The sequence below is a fragment of the Jaculus jaculus genome, chromosome 3, assembly GCF_020740685.1.
Source record: "Jaculus jaculus isolate mJacJac1 chromosome 3, mJacJac1.mat.Y.cur, whole genome shotgun sequence".
Lineage (NCBI taxonomy): Eukaryota > Metazoa > Chordata > Mammalia > Rodentia > Dipodidae > Jaculus > Jaculus jaculus.
In genome coordinates, this window is record NC_059104.1 from 157,819,291 (window position 1) to 157,838,860 (window position 19,570).

The following is a 19,570-nucleotide window of genomic DNA, read 5'->3' on the forward strand; positions in this document are numbered from 1 at the left end:
CATAGTGCTCTTCCCCCTCTTTCTTATATTGTCCTCTTCATGCTGATTGTATTCTGGATCATTAAAAATTTTTTTAATTAATTAATTTGAGAGACAGAGGCAGAGAGAGAGAGAGAAATAAAAAGAAAGTGAGAGAATGGGGTGCCCCTGGGCCTTTAGCCACTGCAAACAAACTCCAGATGCATATGCCACCTTGTGATCTGGCTTTACATGGGTACTGGGGAATTGAATCTGGGTCCTCAGGCTTTGCAGGCAAGTGCCTTAACCACTGTACCATCTCTCCAGCCCTGGATCTTATTTTATATTTGATTATTTTTGTCTGAAAAGCATTCTGTTTTCTAAGTAAACTGCCTTCTCAAATTTTTAATATTATTAAGAGGCATTTCAATCCCCTGAGTCCCCCTCCCCCATCATTCAATCCAGCTTTTATTAGATCATTGGCTTCTACTTGATTGTTAGTTCAGTTGTTTTTTTCTCCTTTGTTGTGCTTGGTGGTCCATCATGGTTTACTCACATTTAAGAAAGGTCAGGGGAACAGTGTTGATTTTCTCTACCACTGTGTAAGAAGGTCTGTTTTCATGTTTCTGCTCTGAATGGGAAAGTTAACTAGGGACAGACAGTATGTCACATAGGTGGACTGACATTGTATTTGGGGATGAGAACACAGAAATCGTGGCCTCCTAAATGCTATGATGGGAACTCTATTTCTGCATAGTAATGTCTAATGTTTATACTAAAAATTACCAGATCATCTCGGTATTCTCAGAGCACAACCTACAGGTCCCTACTCCAAGAGCAATTGCTTTGGTTGTGTGTGAGGGAAGTGGTGGTGGGTCCCAAGGACGCTTATTGATGAAGATCAATAACACTCTTGTTTTCTACTCCTGCTCCCATTCCTAACATCTACAGTACCCACAGACTCTGAGTAGACTTTCTGGTGCTTCCTAAAACAGATTGATTTTTGCATACCCTTTGTAGCACACTTATAGCATCTGGACCAAATGTTATCTTCTAGTTTCATCCAAGAACATGCTTTCACACCTGCTTTTTTTTTTTTCTTGCCAAAATACTGTTGGAATATCACCTGCTAGTTAACTCCTCCCTCTTCTCTTTGTAGATGGATTCCTTCTTGAACTGCTATAATTTTATTTCAGGGCACCTTATGAGAGACAAGATGCTGTCTGCCATCTTTAATTTTTTTTTCTTTTAGAGAGACAGAGGGAGAGAGAGAATTGACACACCAGGGCCTCAGCCACTGAAGTTGAACTCATGCACCTGCTCTACTTAGTGGGCATGTGTGACCTTGCGTGTGCCTCACCTTTGTGCATGGGGCTTATGTGGGATCTGGAGAGTCGAACATGGGACTTTAGGCTTCGCAGGCCTTAACCGCTAAGCAATCTTTCCAACCCCAGTCTGCCATCCTGAACCACAAAATAAGTCATGAAAGTTTTAGGAAGTACTTCCTTTATGCAGACTCAAACTATATATATAATTCATCCCTATTATGAGTGCATCTATAATTACTGGTATTCTTTTTTGTGTTTGTTTTGTTTCTTTGTTTTCCAAGGTAGTGTCTCCCTCTAGCTCAGGATGACCTAGAATTCACTATGTAGTCTCAGGATGGCCTCAAACTCACAGCAATCCTTCTACCTCTGCCTCCTGAGTGCTGGGATTAAAGGCGTATACCATGACGCCTGGCTTTACTGGCATTCTTTAACATTCATTTACTTTGTTAATATTATAAGCACAGATTACATATCAGACACCACAAATGAAGAGACACAGCCTGCTCTATGTATTAAGGACACAGATGAATAAACAGACAATTTCAACATCTTTCAGCAAGAATTCAGTGGCGTAAGAGAACACTGGGAAGGAGCTCTCATGACTTCCTGAGGGAGCTACACAATGATTCATGTGGAAGTTGGTCATCAAAATCTGTGCCTAAAGGAAGAGCTGGGAGTTTTCTTGGCAGATGAGAATAAGGACACAATGATAAGGACAAGGGACCAGCATGGATAATGTGCATGATCCAGCTCAAAGTGCTGACAGTGTGGACCATGAGAGAACCTGAAGTCCTCTCATGACCACATCCAGGAGAGCAGTCCTGCCACACTGGCACAGGGAGACAGGCACACATTGAGTTTAAGGAGACACCTGGCTCAGAGGTTCCTGTGTGCTCTTGAGAAGGTGTAAGAAGATCAGATGGGGTGAGATATGGGGCTTCAGAGACATCTTGAACATAGGAAAATAGTTGTACTGTGAGTTTGGTATGGACTGCAACACAATCCAAAAGACCAGCCAGGCATGGTGGCACATGCCTTTAATTCCAGCACTCGGGAGGTAGAGGTAGAGGAATGCTGTGAGTTCAAGGCCAGCCTGAGACTACATAGTGAATTTCAGGTCAGCCTCTCTAGAGTGAGACCCTACCTTAATCCCTCTGCTCCTCCCCCCAAAATCCAAAAGACCAGATAGAGCAAGCCATGCAGTAGTCTCTAGTAGAGAGAGAGGACCAGGAGGACTTCTCCCCAGCTGATGGGGAGGGGCCAAAGGAAGCAGGGCTTTAAGGTAATATAAGCCCTCTGCTCTGTTAATCAAGGACTGTCCTGGAGGTCAGGCGGAGGAAAGGAAGTCTAAAAGACTGAACACATTTCTAAAGGAGGAAGCAGGCTCAGAGAAAGGCAGATCCATCAGAACACAGAAGAAAGTGCACATTTCAGCGTATTGTGAGGATTGTAATCTCAGTGTTCTTTCTGGTTACCATGGAAATGATATATGATAAATGTGTAACAGTTTACCATACGATTAGAATTTCACTCAGTTTTCCTTTATGTCAACTAAAGTCCCATGCTTTTCCTATTCAATTTTATAGTTAAGTCATTTCCAGTTCAAAGAAATGTGGAAAGAAATATGATTTTGATAAATTCTACTTACTTCTTTTTTTAGCCAGTCATTCTCCCAGATCTCTCTATAGTTGCTCCTGTCAATGTACTTTATTGCATTCTAAAAGAAAATTTATGCATTAAGGAAGAGTTGTCACATGGTTAGTCACAGTTTTGGTGACAGTGGCACATACTTTATCTTAACATACATTTAAATGATGTCTTGCAATTACTTTGGGGATATACATAAGAACTTTGGTTCCATTGTTTCTTCTTTTCCACCCTGTTGTATTGTTTTTGCTGATTTATGTCATCTACCTCAGGGGTGGGGAGAAGTAAACCCTTTCTAGGTGCCTGTACATTTGTCTTTTTTTTTTGTTGTTGTTGTTTTTTTTTGAGGTAGGATCTCACTCTAGCCCATGCTGACCTGGAATTTACTATGTAGTCTCAGGCTGGCATCGAACTCACAGTGATCCTCCTACCTCTGCCTCCCAAGTGCTGGGATTAAAGGCATGTGCCACCGTGCCTGGCTTACATTTGTCTTTCAATTGTGACTGAATCTGACTATCATGGTAAAAATCCCTCATAAAGTGATCTGCTCCATAATTTAAATGGCTAGCCTGCAGTCACCATTCTTCAAGATTATATTCAATATAACCCAATAGATAACAAAAGTATGAACAGATTAAATTGTTATTTTTTTATTTATACATGTCAGTACTAACAAGTACATCCTTACAAACATAATGAGCAGATGCTTTCAGAATATCTGGCTATAAAGCAGAGAAAAAGTTTCTGGGAGAGAGGTATTTCACACACACACACAAAAAAAAATCAGGAAAAGACTTACTTTATAAAGTATAAATATTTATTTATTTTAAAATATTTATTTTAAAATATTTTTATTTATTTATTGGTGAGAGAGAGAGAATGGGAATGCCACGGCCTCCAGCCACTGCAAACGAACTCCAGATGCATGAGCCAACTTGTGCATCTGGCTTATGTAGATCCTGGGGAATCAAACCTGAGTCCATAGGCTTTGCAGGCAAGTGCCTTAACCATGAAGCCATCTCTCCAGCCCTATAAATTTATTTTTAATTACCTGGATACTTACAACATTTTTTGTTGTTCTGTGATATTGGGTAAGGTTTCACATATTCTAAGCAAGCCCTCTACCATTGAACCATATTCCCAGCTTCAAATTTATAGTCTCACTCATAAGAATTTTGTAGTAGATGGCATTGTATTTCTTTATTAGATGATTCTACATGGATATCATGTTGCAAACTTAATATTCAGTAAGTGAATGTAAAATCTTTCTTTTGTCCAGATTTTACTTATTTGTTGTGTGTGTGTGCATGCATGCATGTGGGTGTGTATGCCACTGAGTGCATGATGAGGTCACAGGACAACTTCTTTGAGAAAGGGTTTCTGGCTATTGCCAGATTGCAAACGAACATCAGTCTAGCTGGCTCAGGAGCTCTGGATTCTCCTGGCTCTGCATATTGTCATGTATGCCTTGGGATCACCGATTCATGTGCCACCTTGCATCCAGCTTCACATGAGTGCTGGGGAATTGAACCTGGGCTGGCAGGCTTTGCAGGCATGCAACTTTAATCACTGAGCCATCCTCCAGACCCCAAGGTCTCTTAAAAAGAGAGAAATTAAGAAAAATATTCTAGAGGAAATAATAAACAGAAATAATATAAAGTAAGTTAAGGGTAAATTTATTTGGAATAGTTTCAGTTAGAAATCTTTAAATCATGTTTATTCACTTAAGAGGAGATATATACTTCCTAGGAGCTCTTCTGTTCCAGCTGCAACTAATAACTCTTTGTTTCCTCCAACATAAACTATCAGCTAAACAGAAGCAGGAGCAGTTCCTAACAGATGAGTGGGCTTGTAGCTTAGTTTCCTAATAGTGGAATAGTGGTTTCAACTTCAGTTAAACTTTGGAAAACCTCCAACCCTCAGCAACATCCCAGAGCACTAGCATTTCTTTAGGACCTAGGCAACACAGGGTTAAAAATGTACTCAGGTGATATGCAGCTGAGGCTGTACAGCCCTGGAGTATGGAAGTGGAACTGTTTGCTGCAAGAACCAGCTAGTAGATGGAGAACTCATTCCAGAACGTGTGTCAGCAGGACGTACAGTGAGATGATAATGAACAATGATCTGAAAGAGATCTCCTGGGCAGATGGATTCTCCCATTTGCTCCATGAAGTCATTTTCTCTATGCTTCCATCTCATCAGTATGTCACCACAGCTTTTACAAAAGCTGGGAAATTTAACTATCAAGTTAGGAGAACATTTGGAATAGTCTTCAGAATATATACTTGAAGTTATATACTTATTTGATTTACATAAGCATTTAAAAAAATTTTTTTACAATCAGAGAGACACAGAAGAGAGACAGAGAGAATGGGTGTGCCAGGGCTCAGAGCAACTCACTGTAAATGAATTCCAAATGCATGTGCCACTTTGTGCATCTGGCTTTACGTGGGTACTAAACAATCAAACCCCCTCATCAGGCTTTGCAGGCAAGTGCCTTAACCACTGAGCAATCTTTCCAGCCCTATGTATACATTTTTAAAAATTTCATTTATTTATTTGAGAGAGGGGAAGAGGCAGACAGAGAGAGAAAATGGTTGTGCCAGGGCCTCCAGCCACTGCAAACGAACTCCAGACACGTGCGCCCCCTTGTGCATCTGGTTTACGTGGGTCCTGGGGAATCAAACTCAGGTCCTTTGGCTTTGCAGACAAATACCTTAACCCCTACGCCATTTCCCCAGCCCCTACACATGCATTTTTAATTATCTTAATTATGATCGGATCTTATCAGTTGCTTTCACCATTTAGTCACACTCACTCAAGAAGTAACCCAATTGCACAGACAGCCAAACCATTAACTGGTTTTCTATAATCCTTTTTTGCATTTATGTAAATTAGTAAAAATTGTTCACATAAAGAGAGTAACACTATAAAGACATCTGAAAACAAACAATTGTAACTGAAATCCAGACCGGATGTTAAAGAGACCAGAGGCTCTGAAGAAAGGATGCCCTTTGTGAATAGACATTAATTCCTTTCAATTTAGGAAAGTGTGGATACAGGAGAAGGACCATGGGGGCAGGTGAAAGGTGAAACATTTTGGGTGAAACAAAGTAATGAGAAAATACATATGACTTAGAATGTTTTGTCTCCCAAACTTTTAAAGTACCAACAATAATCTAGACATGGTAGTGCATTCCTTTAATCCCAGCACTCTGAGAGGCAGAGGTAGGAGGATCACTGTAAGTTCAAGGCCAGCCTAGGACTACAGAGTGAATGCCAGGTCAACTTGGGCTAGAGTGAGACCCTACCTCGAAAACAACAACAACATAGTACCAACAATATAGAGGGTTAACCAACAATATGTAGAGTATTAACTTCAGATACATAAGAAATGCCGTTTAGATGAATTATATTGCATTCAAAACATTTATTTTAAATATTTTGTTATAGTCATATGCTTTTAAGATAACTGAACAGAGCTGGAGAGATGGCTTAGCTGTTAAGGCATTTGCCAGGAAAGCCTTAAGACCCAGGTTCGTTTCTTCAGTACCCATATAAGCCAGATGTGCTAGGTGGCACATGCATCTGGAGTTTGTTTGCAGTGACTGGAGGCCCTGGCATGCCCATTCTCTCTCTCTCTCTATCTCTCTCTCCCTGTCTCTTTCTTTCCCTCTCTCTCTCAAATAAATAAAATAAGAATCTTTTATAAAAATAACTGAACAGGAATTTACTTGCTCCTTATGAGACACTTTGCTACTTAAATAATCTGACTTTGTCCTCACACTGTCTTTAAGGTAAATATTATAGTTAACTCTTCTATAAACAAAAGCCCAGTTAAATGAAGAAACAAGTTCAGTTATAAATGTAGTAAGTGGTAGACCCTAGCACCTTGAAGCTGCAGAGCTTCAGAACGCTAGGGTGTTTTTTGTTTGCACTGTTGTACTTGTGCTGCTGGAATCAAACCCAGGCTTTGCACATGCTATGCAAGTACTCTAGCACTGAGATGCAGCCTAATCTTTTTTTTTTTTTTTTTTGTTTTTTGTTTTTTCAAGGTAGTGTCTCACTCTAGCTCAGGCTGACCTGGAATTCACTATGGAGTCTCAGGTTGGCCTCAAACTCACGGCAATCCTCCTACCTCTGCCTCCTGAGTGCTGGAATTAAAGGTGTGCACCACCACACTGGCTTTTGTTTTGATTTTTAAACTTACTTTTACTTTTTTGCTTGAGACAAGGTCTGGCTATGTAGCTCAGACTGGCCCAAAACTCATGATCATCCTGAAGTACAGGGATTATAGATGTGTGCCATCATGTCCCACATTGTTGACCACAATAATAAATGAACATGAAAGAACAAGGGGAAAGTTCTAAGAAAATTGACAGATGGCTTAGCTGGTTTGGTTTTTTTTTTTTTTTTTTAAAAAAAAAAAAAAGCTTAAGAATTTAGGTTTGATTCCCTAGTACCCACATGAAGCCAGATGCACAAAGTGGTGCATGCATCTAGAGTTTGTTTGCAGTATCTCGAGGCCCTGGTGTACCCATTATCTCTCTCTCTGGCTCTTGCTGTCCTTGCAGATAAACAAATAAGTAAGTAAATAATTTTTAAAAAGTCAGCCTGGGCCAGAGTGAGACTCTACCTCAAAAAACAAACAAACAACAATTAAAGAAAGAAAACAGACTTATACCTGTGTGGACCATTCCTTCCTTTGGTCCAGTTGAAATAGTGTTTCTCTGTTTATTCTCTTCTTAGCATCTTCCAAAGTCAGTTTATACTGTTCTTTAGAAAGAAATTACAAGTGTTAATTATTAGGTAATACTATAATGTTAGAGAATTTCACCATCCATAATCCTCATTTCTCCCTTCTACACACATTTTTTTCTAAATTCTCAAGAATATATTTTTCTGATACATCTAGTTTCTTCTATTAGAAGAAATGCTCCAATAATGGGAATTCATCTAAGATATTTGTATTTTCAAAGGGCTGTCTCTGCACAGGGGAGATCTTAAACATTGATATTTGTATGATAATCTGTCTGACTCCACATCAGAAATACAAAGAAGATTTCATGATCTGGGTTGCGTCATGTACATTTGACCTCATCTAATTAGATCTCGAGTGTTCCTACCATGGGTTCCATGCAGGGAACAGAGTGAGGAGCGGAAGGGGAAGACAGCTGGGAGGCAGAAGACCCGAGTCCATGCTGGGGGTGAAGTACAAGATTCCCAGCCCTGCTGCATATGCTTATGCTCAAAAATGTGGGCATGGTGGCGCACGCCTTTAATCCCAGCACTCGGGAGGCAGAGGTAGGTAGATTGCTGTGAGTTCGAGGCTACCCTGAGACTACATAGTGAATTTCAGGTCAGTCTGAGCTAGAGAGCAAGACCCTGCCATGAAAAACCAAAACCAAACAAGCAAACAAACAAAAAGAAACCAGTCATTGGTGGGCTGGAGAGATTGCTCATTGGTTAAGGTGCTTGCCTGCAGAACCTAACAACCAGAGTTCGATTCCCCAGAACCTATGTAGAACCATATACACAAAGTGGCACATGCATCTGGAGTCCATTTGCAGTGGCTAGAGGCCTTGGTGCACCCATTCTCTCTATCCCTTTTCTATCTCTCTCTGCTTGCAAACAAATAAATACAATTTTTAAAATGTCATGGGTGAGATGGCAAAAAATTAAAATTTTAGACCTTAAAAGAATGCTTGAAATCATATAATCAATGCTCCTTTTTATGGAAAATAGAACACAGCGACATTAAGGCTGCATCAGAGAGCAGAAAGAAACAAAGCTACATAATTAAATAACTATTTTCAAAACTAGTTGTCACGCTCTTTATGTGCTGATATTACTGCAGAGTAAGACAACGGCCTCTGCCCTTATAACCTGTATGTTCCAGTGAGCAAGCTAGATTACAAGAACAGCACTCGTCAGGAGGTGGCGAGCATAATGAACAGCTTCATAGGGCATCAGAGAGCTGTTCTGAGGAGGGAACATTGGAGTGGTCTAACTAACGTTGTAATCAGCATTGACTATAAAGGAGCTAATCAGACCATAGTAGTCAACTAGTTGTGCTTTATTATATAGTATCTGTACTCCATGTCTCCATAAGTTGTGCCTTATTCATGACATATGCACAATAGCTATTTGAAAGTCAAAATGTATTTCCCATAGAAGTAATGTTGAAAATCATGTTTTCTTGATTTCTGGATAAGTCCCCAGTCTTATTTAATTTATTCTATTACTGAACAAAGATATGCTAAGAGTGCTGTAGGACCTGCTGGAAAAAGCAGAAATTTTCTTAGTAGACCAAAGCAAAGCTCTGGGCTGTCAGGCTGTTTGGAAGGACATCTCAGGTTTGTTCTTCCAACAGGGAGCCAGGGAGCTAGGCAGGTCACTCAGCCCTCACCTAGACAACTTTACATTGGTGTGAGCTTCCTCTGCTAGTTGGAGATTCTGTAAAAACGACTCTTACATATCTTTGTGGTACCGTGTTCCTCAACACAATTTGAACAATGTTTTGGTGAACAGTGTGGCAGATTTCTGGTCTTTGGTGGGCAGTGATCTGAGGCTTCAGCACGAGGGTTGTAGCAGCAAATACAAGTGCAATGGAGAAGTGGAAGCAAAAAGAAAGGAGAGTTCATCCCACTGTGGAGCCACCAGAAAACAGGGTCCAGACAGGGCCTAAAACAAGGCTGGACCAACGGGGTCTGACTGAGGCTGTGTCATGAGCGAAGAGGCCATCAGGTTTGGAGAACTAGTCTAACTAGATGTGTGAAATATGAGGAATGCAAGCCTGCATCACGCCCGACTACACATGTGCACCTACCAGCCTATCATTTTCTTACTTGCCTTTGAAGTTATCACAATATTTAATGCCCCAGTTTCATCCAGATGGAATTTATTTATTTATTTCTAGATGGAATTTCTTCTTTTAATTCAGGCCCTAGCCCATCAGGTCAATGCTAGTTATTTGATCCTTAAACAGAACAATCTAAAAGTTGCAATGTGTCAGGAGTTTAGCTCTAATAGGGTTTTCAATCTTAGCATTTGAAAGAAACCATAAAACCTGGAGTTTGATGATATTAAAATATTAACTCTTTGCTATAAATTACAAAAATAAAGGATTACCTATACACTTTGAGTGAAGTTTCATATTAATACCGAGAAGGCAATATTAACATCTGGCACTGCTCTGAGCTCCATAAAGCATGCTGCGGCCCGTTTTTCTTATGAAACCAGATTAAGCAAGTAAACAAGGTCAATTGTGAAAATCTCATTGCTGCCCTTTCACGTGGTGCTCCTTGTAGCCTGGTGACTTTACAAAGCAAGTAGGGGTGTGCAAAATTCCCTAGAAGCTTGCCACTACAAGTGGGAATTTAGGAGATTGGGTTTATGCTACAAGACTTCTGGCTGCTCAGATGACCAGTCTAATGCAATCACTGCTGAGGAGCTAAGTCCAGGCTGCGCGGGCCACCTTTGCTTTCTGACATTCTACCTTCCCCATCTTAAGCTCTGTGTCTTTTTTCAGCCAGCCTGCTGGGAGTCATTCACCTGACTGACACTGTCTCAAGCCCATGTCTCATGCCTGGTCCTCATTAGCATCCAAGGCTGACTGTTGGACCACACTCTGTCACGGGAGGGTTTGCGTAGGTTCTCTGAAGTCTCCTTCCCTATCTCCAAAGACACTGCACCTGCATTCCTTTGATGCAGGGGACATACTGTCCTTAGAGTTTGATAACCGCTTTTGCTTGGGCCCCCAGCCTCGGTACTGCTGCTGCTCCACACGTGTGCAGAAGCCCTGCCTTCTGCAGGTTCACAGCTGGTTGTGTTGACAAAGAAGGGTAGTGAATGATTTAGGGAGTATGCCTCTTGAGTGAATGAACACCCTCTGGGCCTCTGTTGTTGAACTTGAACCAGCTCTGCTGCCACTGACCTGACATTCTGTGTGCATTGTCTTTAACTTTTTTGATGTCATTTTGTAAGGAGGCAATGAGTTTAGCATGTTGTAGGCTCCCTACATTCTTGTACTCCTCCCAATATTCCTTTTCACCGAGTTTCTGAAGAAATGATTTCTCAGCATTACTTATTTGTACACGCATATCTGTTGGAAAGAAAACAAGACACACCATTTCTATTGTCTTTGCAACATCATATGTTACCACCTGTTTTCATAAAGTTAAGTTCTGATATTAAAAAGCTGTTAGCTCATAGATGTTATTTCATATATACAGTTATCACATATATATGTATATATTACATATATATAGTTTTCTGCAGATTATTATATATTCATCATGATCATAAACTTAAATAAAACTAAACATTCAACTATAATGCTGATGTGTGGCTTGGGGCTATGACTAAAAGATATATATGCCTATGAACCTACAAGTATTTAAACTCCTAAGACTTTAATAAGGGTCCTATTTTGTGCAATGCATAATGTCATATGTTTTCTTTACTTATAGTATCTTTTTTCAGATATTAAGCCTTCAGGCGAAAGTGATTTTTTTTTTTTTTTGTTTTTCAATGTAGGGTCTCACTCTAGCTCAGGCTGGCCTGGAATTCACTATGTAGTCTCAGGATAGCCTCGAACTGATGGCGATCTTCCTACCTCTGCCTCCTGAGTGCTGGGATTAAAGGCGTGTGCCACCATGCTCAACTAAAAGTGATTTTTAACATGTCCGTTTTTAGGTTTTTAAAAAAATATTATTTACTTACTTATTTGAGAGAGAAAGAGGCAGAAAGGGGCAGGGAGAGAGGGGGGAGAAAGAGAGAAATAGAGAGAGAGAATGGGCACACCAGGGACTTTAGCTTCTGCAAACAAACTCCAAATGCATGTACCACCTTGTACAGCTAGCTTACGTGAGTACTAGGGAATTGAACCTGGGTCCTTTGGCGTTGCAGACAAGTGCCTTAGCCATTTCTCTAGCCTCTTTTTAGGGTTTTGGCGATCCATTTTATAAGCAAATTGTTTGACTCAGTCATATTAAGTCATTTGCTTAGATGCCTAAATGACAGCATATGACAGTCAAAAGTGTCTTTTCTTATTTTCTCACTTTGTAAGACTGTAGAGTGAAAGACAAGTTCTCCAATTAATTATATACAAATACTGAACTATCTCAAACATGTAACCTTTCACCCTGCTCTGGCATTTTATTCAGTTTTTAGGCCCAGGTATAATATTACTAAATGTCCTGAACAGGAAACAGTACACAGAACCAAACACAATGGCCTTAATAGCTGTTTGGCACACTTCCACACACCCCCTTGTCTAAGAGTGCCTTGAATGCAAGAGTACTGTGGTGGTTTGATTAGACGGCCACCAATATACTCATTCTTTATTTGTTTGTAGTTTGCATCTGCAGCCACCAGGCTGGAGGCAGTGTCACTGGGTGGATCTTAAGGTGTGGTGGTGGGTTTCAGATTTAAATCTAAAGTTAGGCAAAGTGTACCTAGCTGGAGTTCCTGAAGTGTGCTGTGGCTTTTGGCTTTTAGGCTTGTGCTTCTCTTTCTCTGCTTGGACCTGTGAAGGCAGGCCAGCTTCTTCTGCCATTTATAGAACTTCCCCTGGATCTGTAAGCTCTAATAAATCCCTTCCTCCATAACTGTGCCTGGTCTGGAAGTTCATCTCAGTGAACCTGAAGCTGTCTGCTACAAGTATCTACTCATTCCTATAAATCCAGCCCTCAGTGCATTGCCTGGCAAATCACTTGGTGTTTATTGAATGGCTGAAACATTTATTTATTTCTTTATTATTTGTATATGTATTCACGTGTGTGTGATCATGCCACAGCCTCCAACTGGAGGTCACAGGACAACTTTGAGGTCTTTCCCCTTCCACCTCATTTAAGGCAGGGTTTCTCTGAATCTCGCTCTGTTGTTCTTTTGGCTGCACCTGCTGAGACCCTTTGGGAAATTCTCCTGTCTCTGCCTCCCTCGTCACTGTCAGTTTGCCAGGATTACAGAAGCTCCACCACAGCTTCCAGGCTCTTTTTATTTTCTTCTAGGAGGCAGGGTATCATTCTATCCCTGTTTGGCTTTGAACTCACAGTAATCCTCCTACTTCAGCCTCCCCAGTGCTGCTAAAGGCATGTGCCACCATGCTCAGGGCTTTTTCTTTGTAACAATATTTCCAATTTTCATATAGCTTTTTACTTAATATTGTGAACTTTACTTATGAACATATTGCATGTTGGTCATATTCCCCTTGGGTGTTCCCTGGGCAAGAGATACACACCTGTGCAGTAGTGGCACACAGGCTATGAGGGTAATCAACTGTTTTCTGTTTGAAGCCAACTCAGTGACAGGGAATTCATACCTGGTACTGAGAACCAGGTCAGAAGCTTATGACTTATGGAAGGTCATAGACTCTAGAGGGAAGCTCTCGCTGTTTTTTGGCTAACAAGAGAGAGTATGCCTGTCAATATGTCTTCTAAGTGTGTGTGCTTATCCTCTTTGATCTATGCTGCTCTCAGTCTTGGTTAGAGAATCTGCTTTTAACAGATAAAAGTGAATACTGGGGAGACCCAAGACTTATCAGTCCTACAAAAGAAAGCTGACTGCCTAGCATGAGAAGAGCCATCTCTATCTGACAGGTGCCAGGATGTTCTTTGATTCCCTGGTGAGATTCTGCTTTGGTTTCTCCTCCAATGCGTGGCGAGGAGCTACTCAGCAGGCTCACAAACAGTGCTCTCAGAAGTTGTTTCCTGAAGCATCTCTTGTCTTACTTTGCCTCTTCCTCTCAGCTTCTGTGAGAGCCTTCCTTCCAGTCATAGCCTTACATGCACTTATCCAACCCAGCCCCAGTCTTAGATGACACCTATGGCCCACTGCGTAGCCCATCTGAGAACAGCACACCTCAACTACCACTTGGGTATCCTTTGGGCTTTAATTCACACTTCAAGGAACATGTTTCACTATTTTTGGCAAAAGTGGTTTCACAAATCTTAGCAAGAAGTTTAGGATGAAGGAATAGCAATAAAAAATGCATATATCACAATGGCATATGTTTGAGCCCTGGGTTTGTGGTTTTCCTAAGTCAACAGTAAGAATGTGTGTTGGGTCTTTCACCATCCACCCCTAGCATCATCTCCATCCTCCAAGCTCCCCTTTTCCCAATCTCTTTCCCTATCTAGCTGGGGGCTTAGTTCTTAGGGAGACTGGGGTATGTTGTTTCATGGTTCTAAGCTAGGCTGAGGCCAATGAAGTCATTAGGCAATAGAATTTCACATGAAAAGGAACCAGTTCTTTGGTGAGGAGCTCAGAACACATCTAAAGGCACACCATCCAAGGCTGGGAGATGGATGGAGTGGTCTGTGCTTTCTTAGTGCTCCATTCCTCCTCACTTGGCTTCAGTGCCTCTGCACTTCATGCTCACCGTCCCTGTCTCTTTACCTGCACATGTTTGTGGTTGTTCTGGTGATGATGTCATCTGAAATACATGCACAACATTTTGAACACACTGGAAGATAAAGATACTAAAATTCATGAACTGATAGTACTATTGTAACAGTTTCTAAGTTCCTAACTCACCTTTCAAGTTTTTTTCCTTGTCTCTTTCAAACTTCCATTTTTCCTTCATTGCTTCCTCAACATCCTCTCTGGTTACAACTGGTGACCCATCAGATTTCTCCTCACTCAGCTCTTTCAGTAGGCTCTTGATTTGCCAATTCTGCTCCTCCTTTAAGCGTTGATTCTGCCAGGAAAAGCAATAGTAGTTAACATCTGCTATTTACACAGAATAAGGCATACACTGAAGCTTGGAGAGAAACATTTCAGTAAGTAATTTATCCAGTAATGTCACTAAGTGCTGACAAATCATGGTAGATACAAAATAAAACTAAGTTTATCAATGCCATAGTCATTGATAGAACCATTGCATTTTTTACATCATACTGGGAAATTTACCAGTCTGTCACCCTATTGCAGGCTCTAAGAACATTAAAGCTCAGCCTTGGAGGGCATCTTTCTCAACCTCTCACCAATGTGCCAGGCCATGCTGGGTATAAGGACTAAATCAGCTACTGAAACAGAAACAGGTCCTGCTTTATGGAGCTTATCTTCTTTGCTTCCATCACAAATGACCCTAATGCTCTTCTTCTGCAGTGATGGTTACTCACCATTCAAAAAATCACACATAAAATATTGACCAGGTTATTCTTGTAAACATGCCATCAATGTTTCTAAGATGCTTATTTAATCAATTTAAAGTTTCTTTTTGCCTTTACTATATCATTACATGTATACAGGGATTAAAACATGAGAGAATTGGAGAGGTGGCTTAGTGGTAAAGGCATTTGCCTACAAAGCCAAAGGACCCAGGTTTGATTCCCTAGGACACACATAAGCCAGATGCACAAGGTGGCACATGCATTTGCAGTTTGTTTGCAATGGCTGGAGGCTCTGGCATGTCCATTCTCTCTCTCTTTTTCTGTCTCAAGTAAATAAAGAAAAATAAAAAATACTGAGAGGATTAATCACACACAAACTTAGCCTATAATAATAATTTAAAGTGAGTCATTCACAGTGAAGTAAAGGGCATTAGAGAATGACTTGAATCCACAAGAAAAATACTTTTGTAACTGCATACCTAAATATCAAATTTATGTGATTATTTTTCCTATTTTATTTAAAAGACAACTACATACAGCAATAATTATAAATCTGTATTTACTATGGATTGCTAAATTTCATAAAGTGTGCTTTGTATGATAATATAAATGAGTAGGGAAGGAATGGAACAATTTTGTATGTTATTTAAAGTTAAGTTGGGCATTAATTTTAACTAGCTTGCAATAAATGAGGATGTTAATTGGAATCCTCAAGAAAAATCACTAATAAAATAACTAAAACATAACAAAAGAAAACAGAGGAAATGAAAAAAAAAAAACAAATGAAGATTTATATCCATTAAGACTTAATAAGGGAGGGAATGATTGGCTATAAAAGGGCACCCTGAGGAGGGCTTGTAGTCATGGGTGTATTCTTTTTTAATTAGGACCAGGTGTGGTGGCACGTGCCTTTAATCCCAGCAATGGGGAGGCAGAGGTAGGAGGATTCTGGGGAGTTTGAGGCCAGCCTGAGACTACATGGTGAATTCCAGGTCAGCCTGGTGAGACCCTACCTCAAAAAACAAAAACAAGAACAAAAAAAGAAAGGAAGGAAGGAAGGAAGAAAGGAAGGAAGAAAGGAAGGAAAGTTTAATTAGGACTAGAGAGATGACTCAGAGGTTAAAGGTACTCGCTTGCAAAGCCTGACAGCCTGGGTTTAATTCCCCCTTACCCACATAAAACCAGATGTACAAAGTGGTGCATGTGCCTGGAGTTCATTAGCAGTAGCAGCATTCTCTCTCCCCTTCTATTTCTCTCTTAACTAATTTTTTAATTTTATTTTTATATTTTATTTTTATTTATTTGACAGAGACAGAGGGAGAAGGAGAGGGAGGGAGGGAGGGAGGGAGGAAGGGAGAGAGAGAGAGAGAGAGAGAGAGAGAGAGAGAGAGAGAGAGAGAGAGAGAATGGGCACACCAGGGCCTCCAGCCACTGCAAACAAACTCCAAATGTGTGTGCCTCCTTGTGCATCTGGCTTTTGTGGGTCCTGGGCAATCAAACCCCGGTCCTTTTGCTTTGCAGGCAAATGCCTTAATGGCTAAGCCATACTTCCAGCCCCTAAATAATTTTTTAAGAGATTTATTTATTAGAGATGGAAGAGAGCGAATGGGTGCACCAGGGCCTCCAGCCACTGCAAATGCATGTGCCATCATGTCCATCTGGCTTATATGGGACCTGGAGAATTGAACCTGGGTCCTTAGGCTTTGTAGGCATGTACCTTAACTGCTAAACCATCTTTCCAGCCCCTAAATTAATTTGTTTAAAAAAAAACATTTAATTAAAAAAGGGTCAATTAGGGGCTGGTGAGATGGCTCAGTCAGTAAAGTACTTGCCATGCCAACGGAGGACCCAAGTTCAGATCACCAGCATCCACATAAAAGCCAGGCAGGCCAGCTTGGTGCATGCTTGTAATCCCAGCACTCAGGGGGCAGCAACAGGCAGATCCCCACAGACAGATGGCTAGACAGACTTGCTGAAGTGGTGAGCTTTGGCTTCAGTGCGAAACCCTGAGTGACAGTGGGAGACACATAATGTCAAACTCCGGCCTCTACACCCAATGTGCACCTAGGTGTATGTGCACTCCCACACACACATTTACCCACCCAGAAACATACACACACACAATACCACACACTCGGGTGATAAAAGGTCAACAGTATTAACAACCGAAAAACACACACTGTATTACCATTTAAACAATTCTCAGATACTCCATTTTTTGAATAAAATAGATTTGTGTTTTGTTGGTTATAAAGAAATTGGATTACTTTGCTTGATTTCAGTTATTTTAAAATGAAAATTTTATAGTAATGGAAACATCAATTGCCAAACAACTGAATTGCTAGTACTTTTCCCAAAAATGAAGTGTAGAAATTTCCCATACAAAATGACAGGGTAAACCAGGGTCACACTTAGTGTTCCTTCTGGAAGAGCTGCTCATTTACTGCTTCCAAACCTTGTGTCTGTGGGTCCTCAGTCCTGGTTCAGTTACATAGCACCCCTTTGATATTCATCTTAGCTTGAGTTTATTCAGGATTTTATTAAAGTTTGTAATTTAGATCTGTGGCCACGTGGCTGGAGGAAGTGTCACTGGGCAGATCTTAGTGTCCAGCCCTAAGGACTCATGATGGGTTTAGAAGTCCAGGGCAAAGATATGCCAAGTGCCTGAGTTCTGCCTGGCCTTCCGAAGTTGTGCCTGTTGTGTGTGGCTTCTGGGCTTTGGCTTTTGGCTCTTCTCACTCTCTTCTCAGGCCTGTCAAAGTGGGCCAGCGTCTTCTGCCATTATGGAATGTCTCTCCTATCTTCAATAAATCCCTTCCCTCCATAACTCTTCCTGGTCAGAGGCTGTCTGCTGCACAATGTATCAACTTATGTATCCAATGAGTCATTTAACAAATGAAATTATACTATTCAAAAGTCATTTACATATATGCGTTCTCAGATAACTTAAAGATTTTTTTTTTTAAAGAATGACCAGTGTTTGGACTGGAGAGATGGCTTAGCTGTTGAGGCGCTTGCCTGCAAAGCCAAAGGACCAAGTCTGGACAACCCAGGACCCACGTAAGCCAGATGCACAAGGGGGCGCACACAGTGGAGTTTGTTTGCAGTGGCTGGAGACCCTGGCACACATACTCTCTCTCTACCTGCCTATTTCTGTATCTCTCTCTCTCTCTTAAATAGGTAAATAAAATAAACAAACAAAAAAAGAAAGACCAGTGTTTTATTGTTCAGACAAAACAGAAGTCAAGGGTAAATGAGGTTTCCAAGCTTTAAGTTTTCTTGCCATTGTCTTCATGTAGCATAATTGAATTGACTTCCACTGACATTACTGTTAGCATAATGGGAGCATTAGTTCCCTCTTGCCTCACATGTACAAAGAAACTTAAATAAATTATAAGTCAATAAATTCCAGGCTTTGAAGAGGTTACTTCCTAGGGTATATTTCATCATAGTTCACAGTGTTTAAAGAACGTGCGTTAGTACTTGATGATGACCCATGACTCCGAGTTTTGTACTCACTCTTTCTTGATACTTTTGGTTCTTTTCCCTGAGCTTCTTGATTTGAAACATGTATCGTTCCACTGAATTTTCCTTTATTTGTTGGCTGAGAATAAACACAAATAAGATGTGTGAATAACTATTTACCTTAGGAAAAATTAATGAGACCAGATTTAAAAATTAAATTAGATTAATTGAACTCAAGTCAATTATTAAATATATTCAAAAGCTATGTTGAGAGGTGAGAATCTTTCCTAAGAGATTTTTTTCTTTTTAATTAATTAATTTTTATTAACAACTTCCATGATTGTAAACAATACCCCATGCTAATGCCCTACCTCCCCTCCCCCCACTTTCCCCTTTGAAACTCCATTCTCCAATATGTACCCTACTCCTCAGAGTTTCTGTTTTTTAACCTACTTGATTCATTAAAATTATATGTTGGAGAAAATGCCCAGGGTTTTTTTTTTTCTGAAAAATCACCTCTGTTCATATTTTATAATGTGATTTTTTTCTTTCTTTCTTTTTATTGGTTTTTCAAGGTAGGGTCTCACTATAGTCCAGGCTGACCTGGAATTCACTGTGAAGTCTCAGGGTTGCCTCGAACTCACGGCAATCCTCCTACCTCTGCCTCCCGAGTGCAGGGATTAAAGGCATGTGCCACCACATCTGGCTTTAATTCTTATTGAATCTGAATCTGACATACTCTTGGTTCTCTCCCCAAATTATCATTGATATTTATGACCTGCTATATTTAGTAGAGAGAAAAACAGGACTCCTTTCATGGGCTGGAGAGATGGCTTAGGAGTTAAGGCCCTTGCCTGCAAAGCCAAAGGACCCTGGTTTGATTCCCCAGGACCCACGTAAACCAGATACAGAAGGTGGCACGTGTGTCTGGAGTTTGTATGCAGTAGCAGGTGGCCCTGGTGTGCCCATTCTCTCTCTCTGTTTCTTTCACTCTGCTTTAAATAAATAAAAAATAAAATATATAAAAAAAGACTCCTAGCTGGGCATGGTGGTGCA

At 40.6% G+C, this 19,570-nt stretch overlaps 1 protein-coding gene across 4 annotated transcripts in view; it reads right to left on the minus strand.

Moving 5' to 3' along the window:
• Ccdc83 (coiled-coil domain containing 83) overlaps positions 1-19,570 on the minus strand; it is a 46,236-nt gene that overhangs the window by 14,970 nt on the left and 11,696 nt on the right. For all 4 annotated transcript variants that reach the window (XM_045145995.1, XM_045145996.1, XM_045145994.1 and 1 more), the window contains 5 exons: positions 18,569-18,653; positions 14,472-14,634; positions 10,870-11,037; positions 7,618-7,709; positions 2,935-3,003 (listed from right to left, as the gene is read on the minus strand). In XM_045145995.1, coding sequence (XP_045001930.1) covers positions 2,935-3,003; positions 7,618-7,709; positions 10,870-11,037; positions 14,472-14,634; positions 18,569-18,653 — 577 coding nt within the window. The remainder of the gene's footprint in view (positions 1-2,934; positions 3,004-7,617; positions 7,710-10,869; positions 11,038-14,471; positions 14,635-18,568; positions 18,654-19,570) is intronic.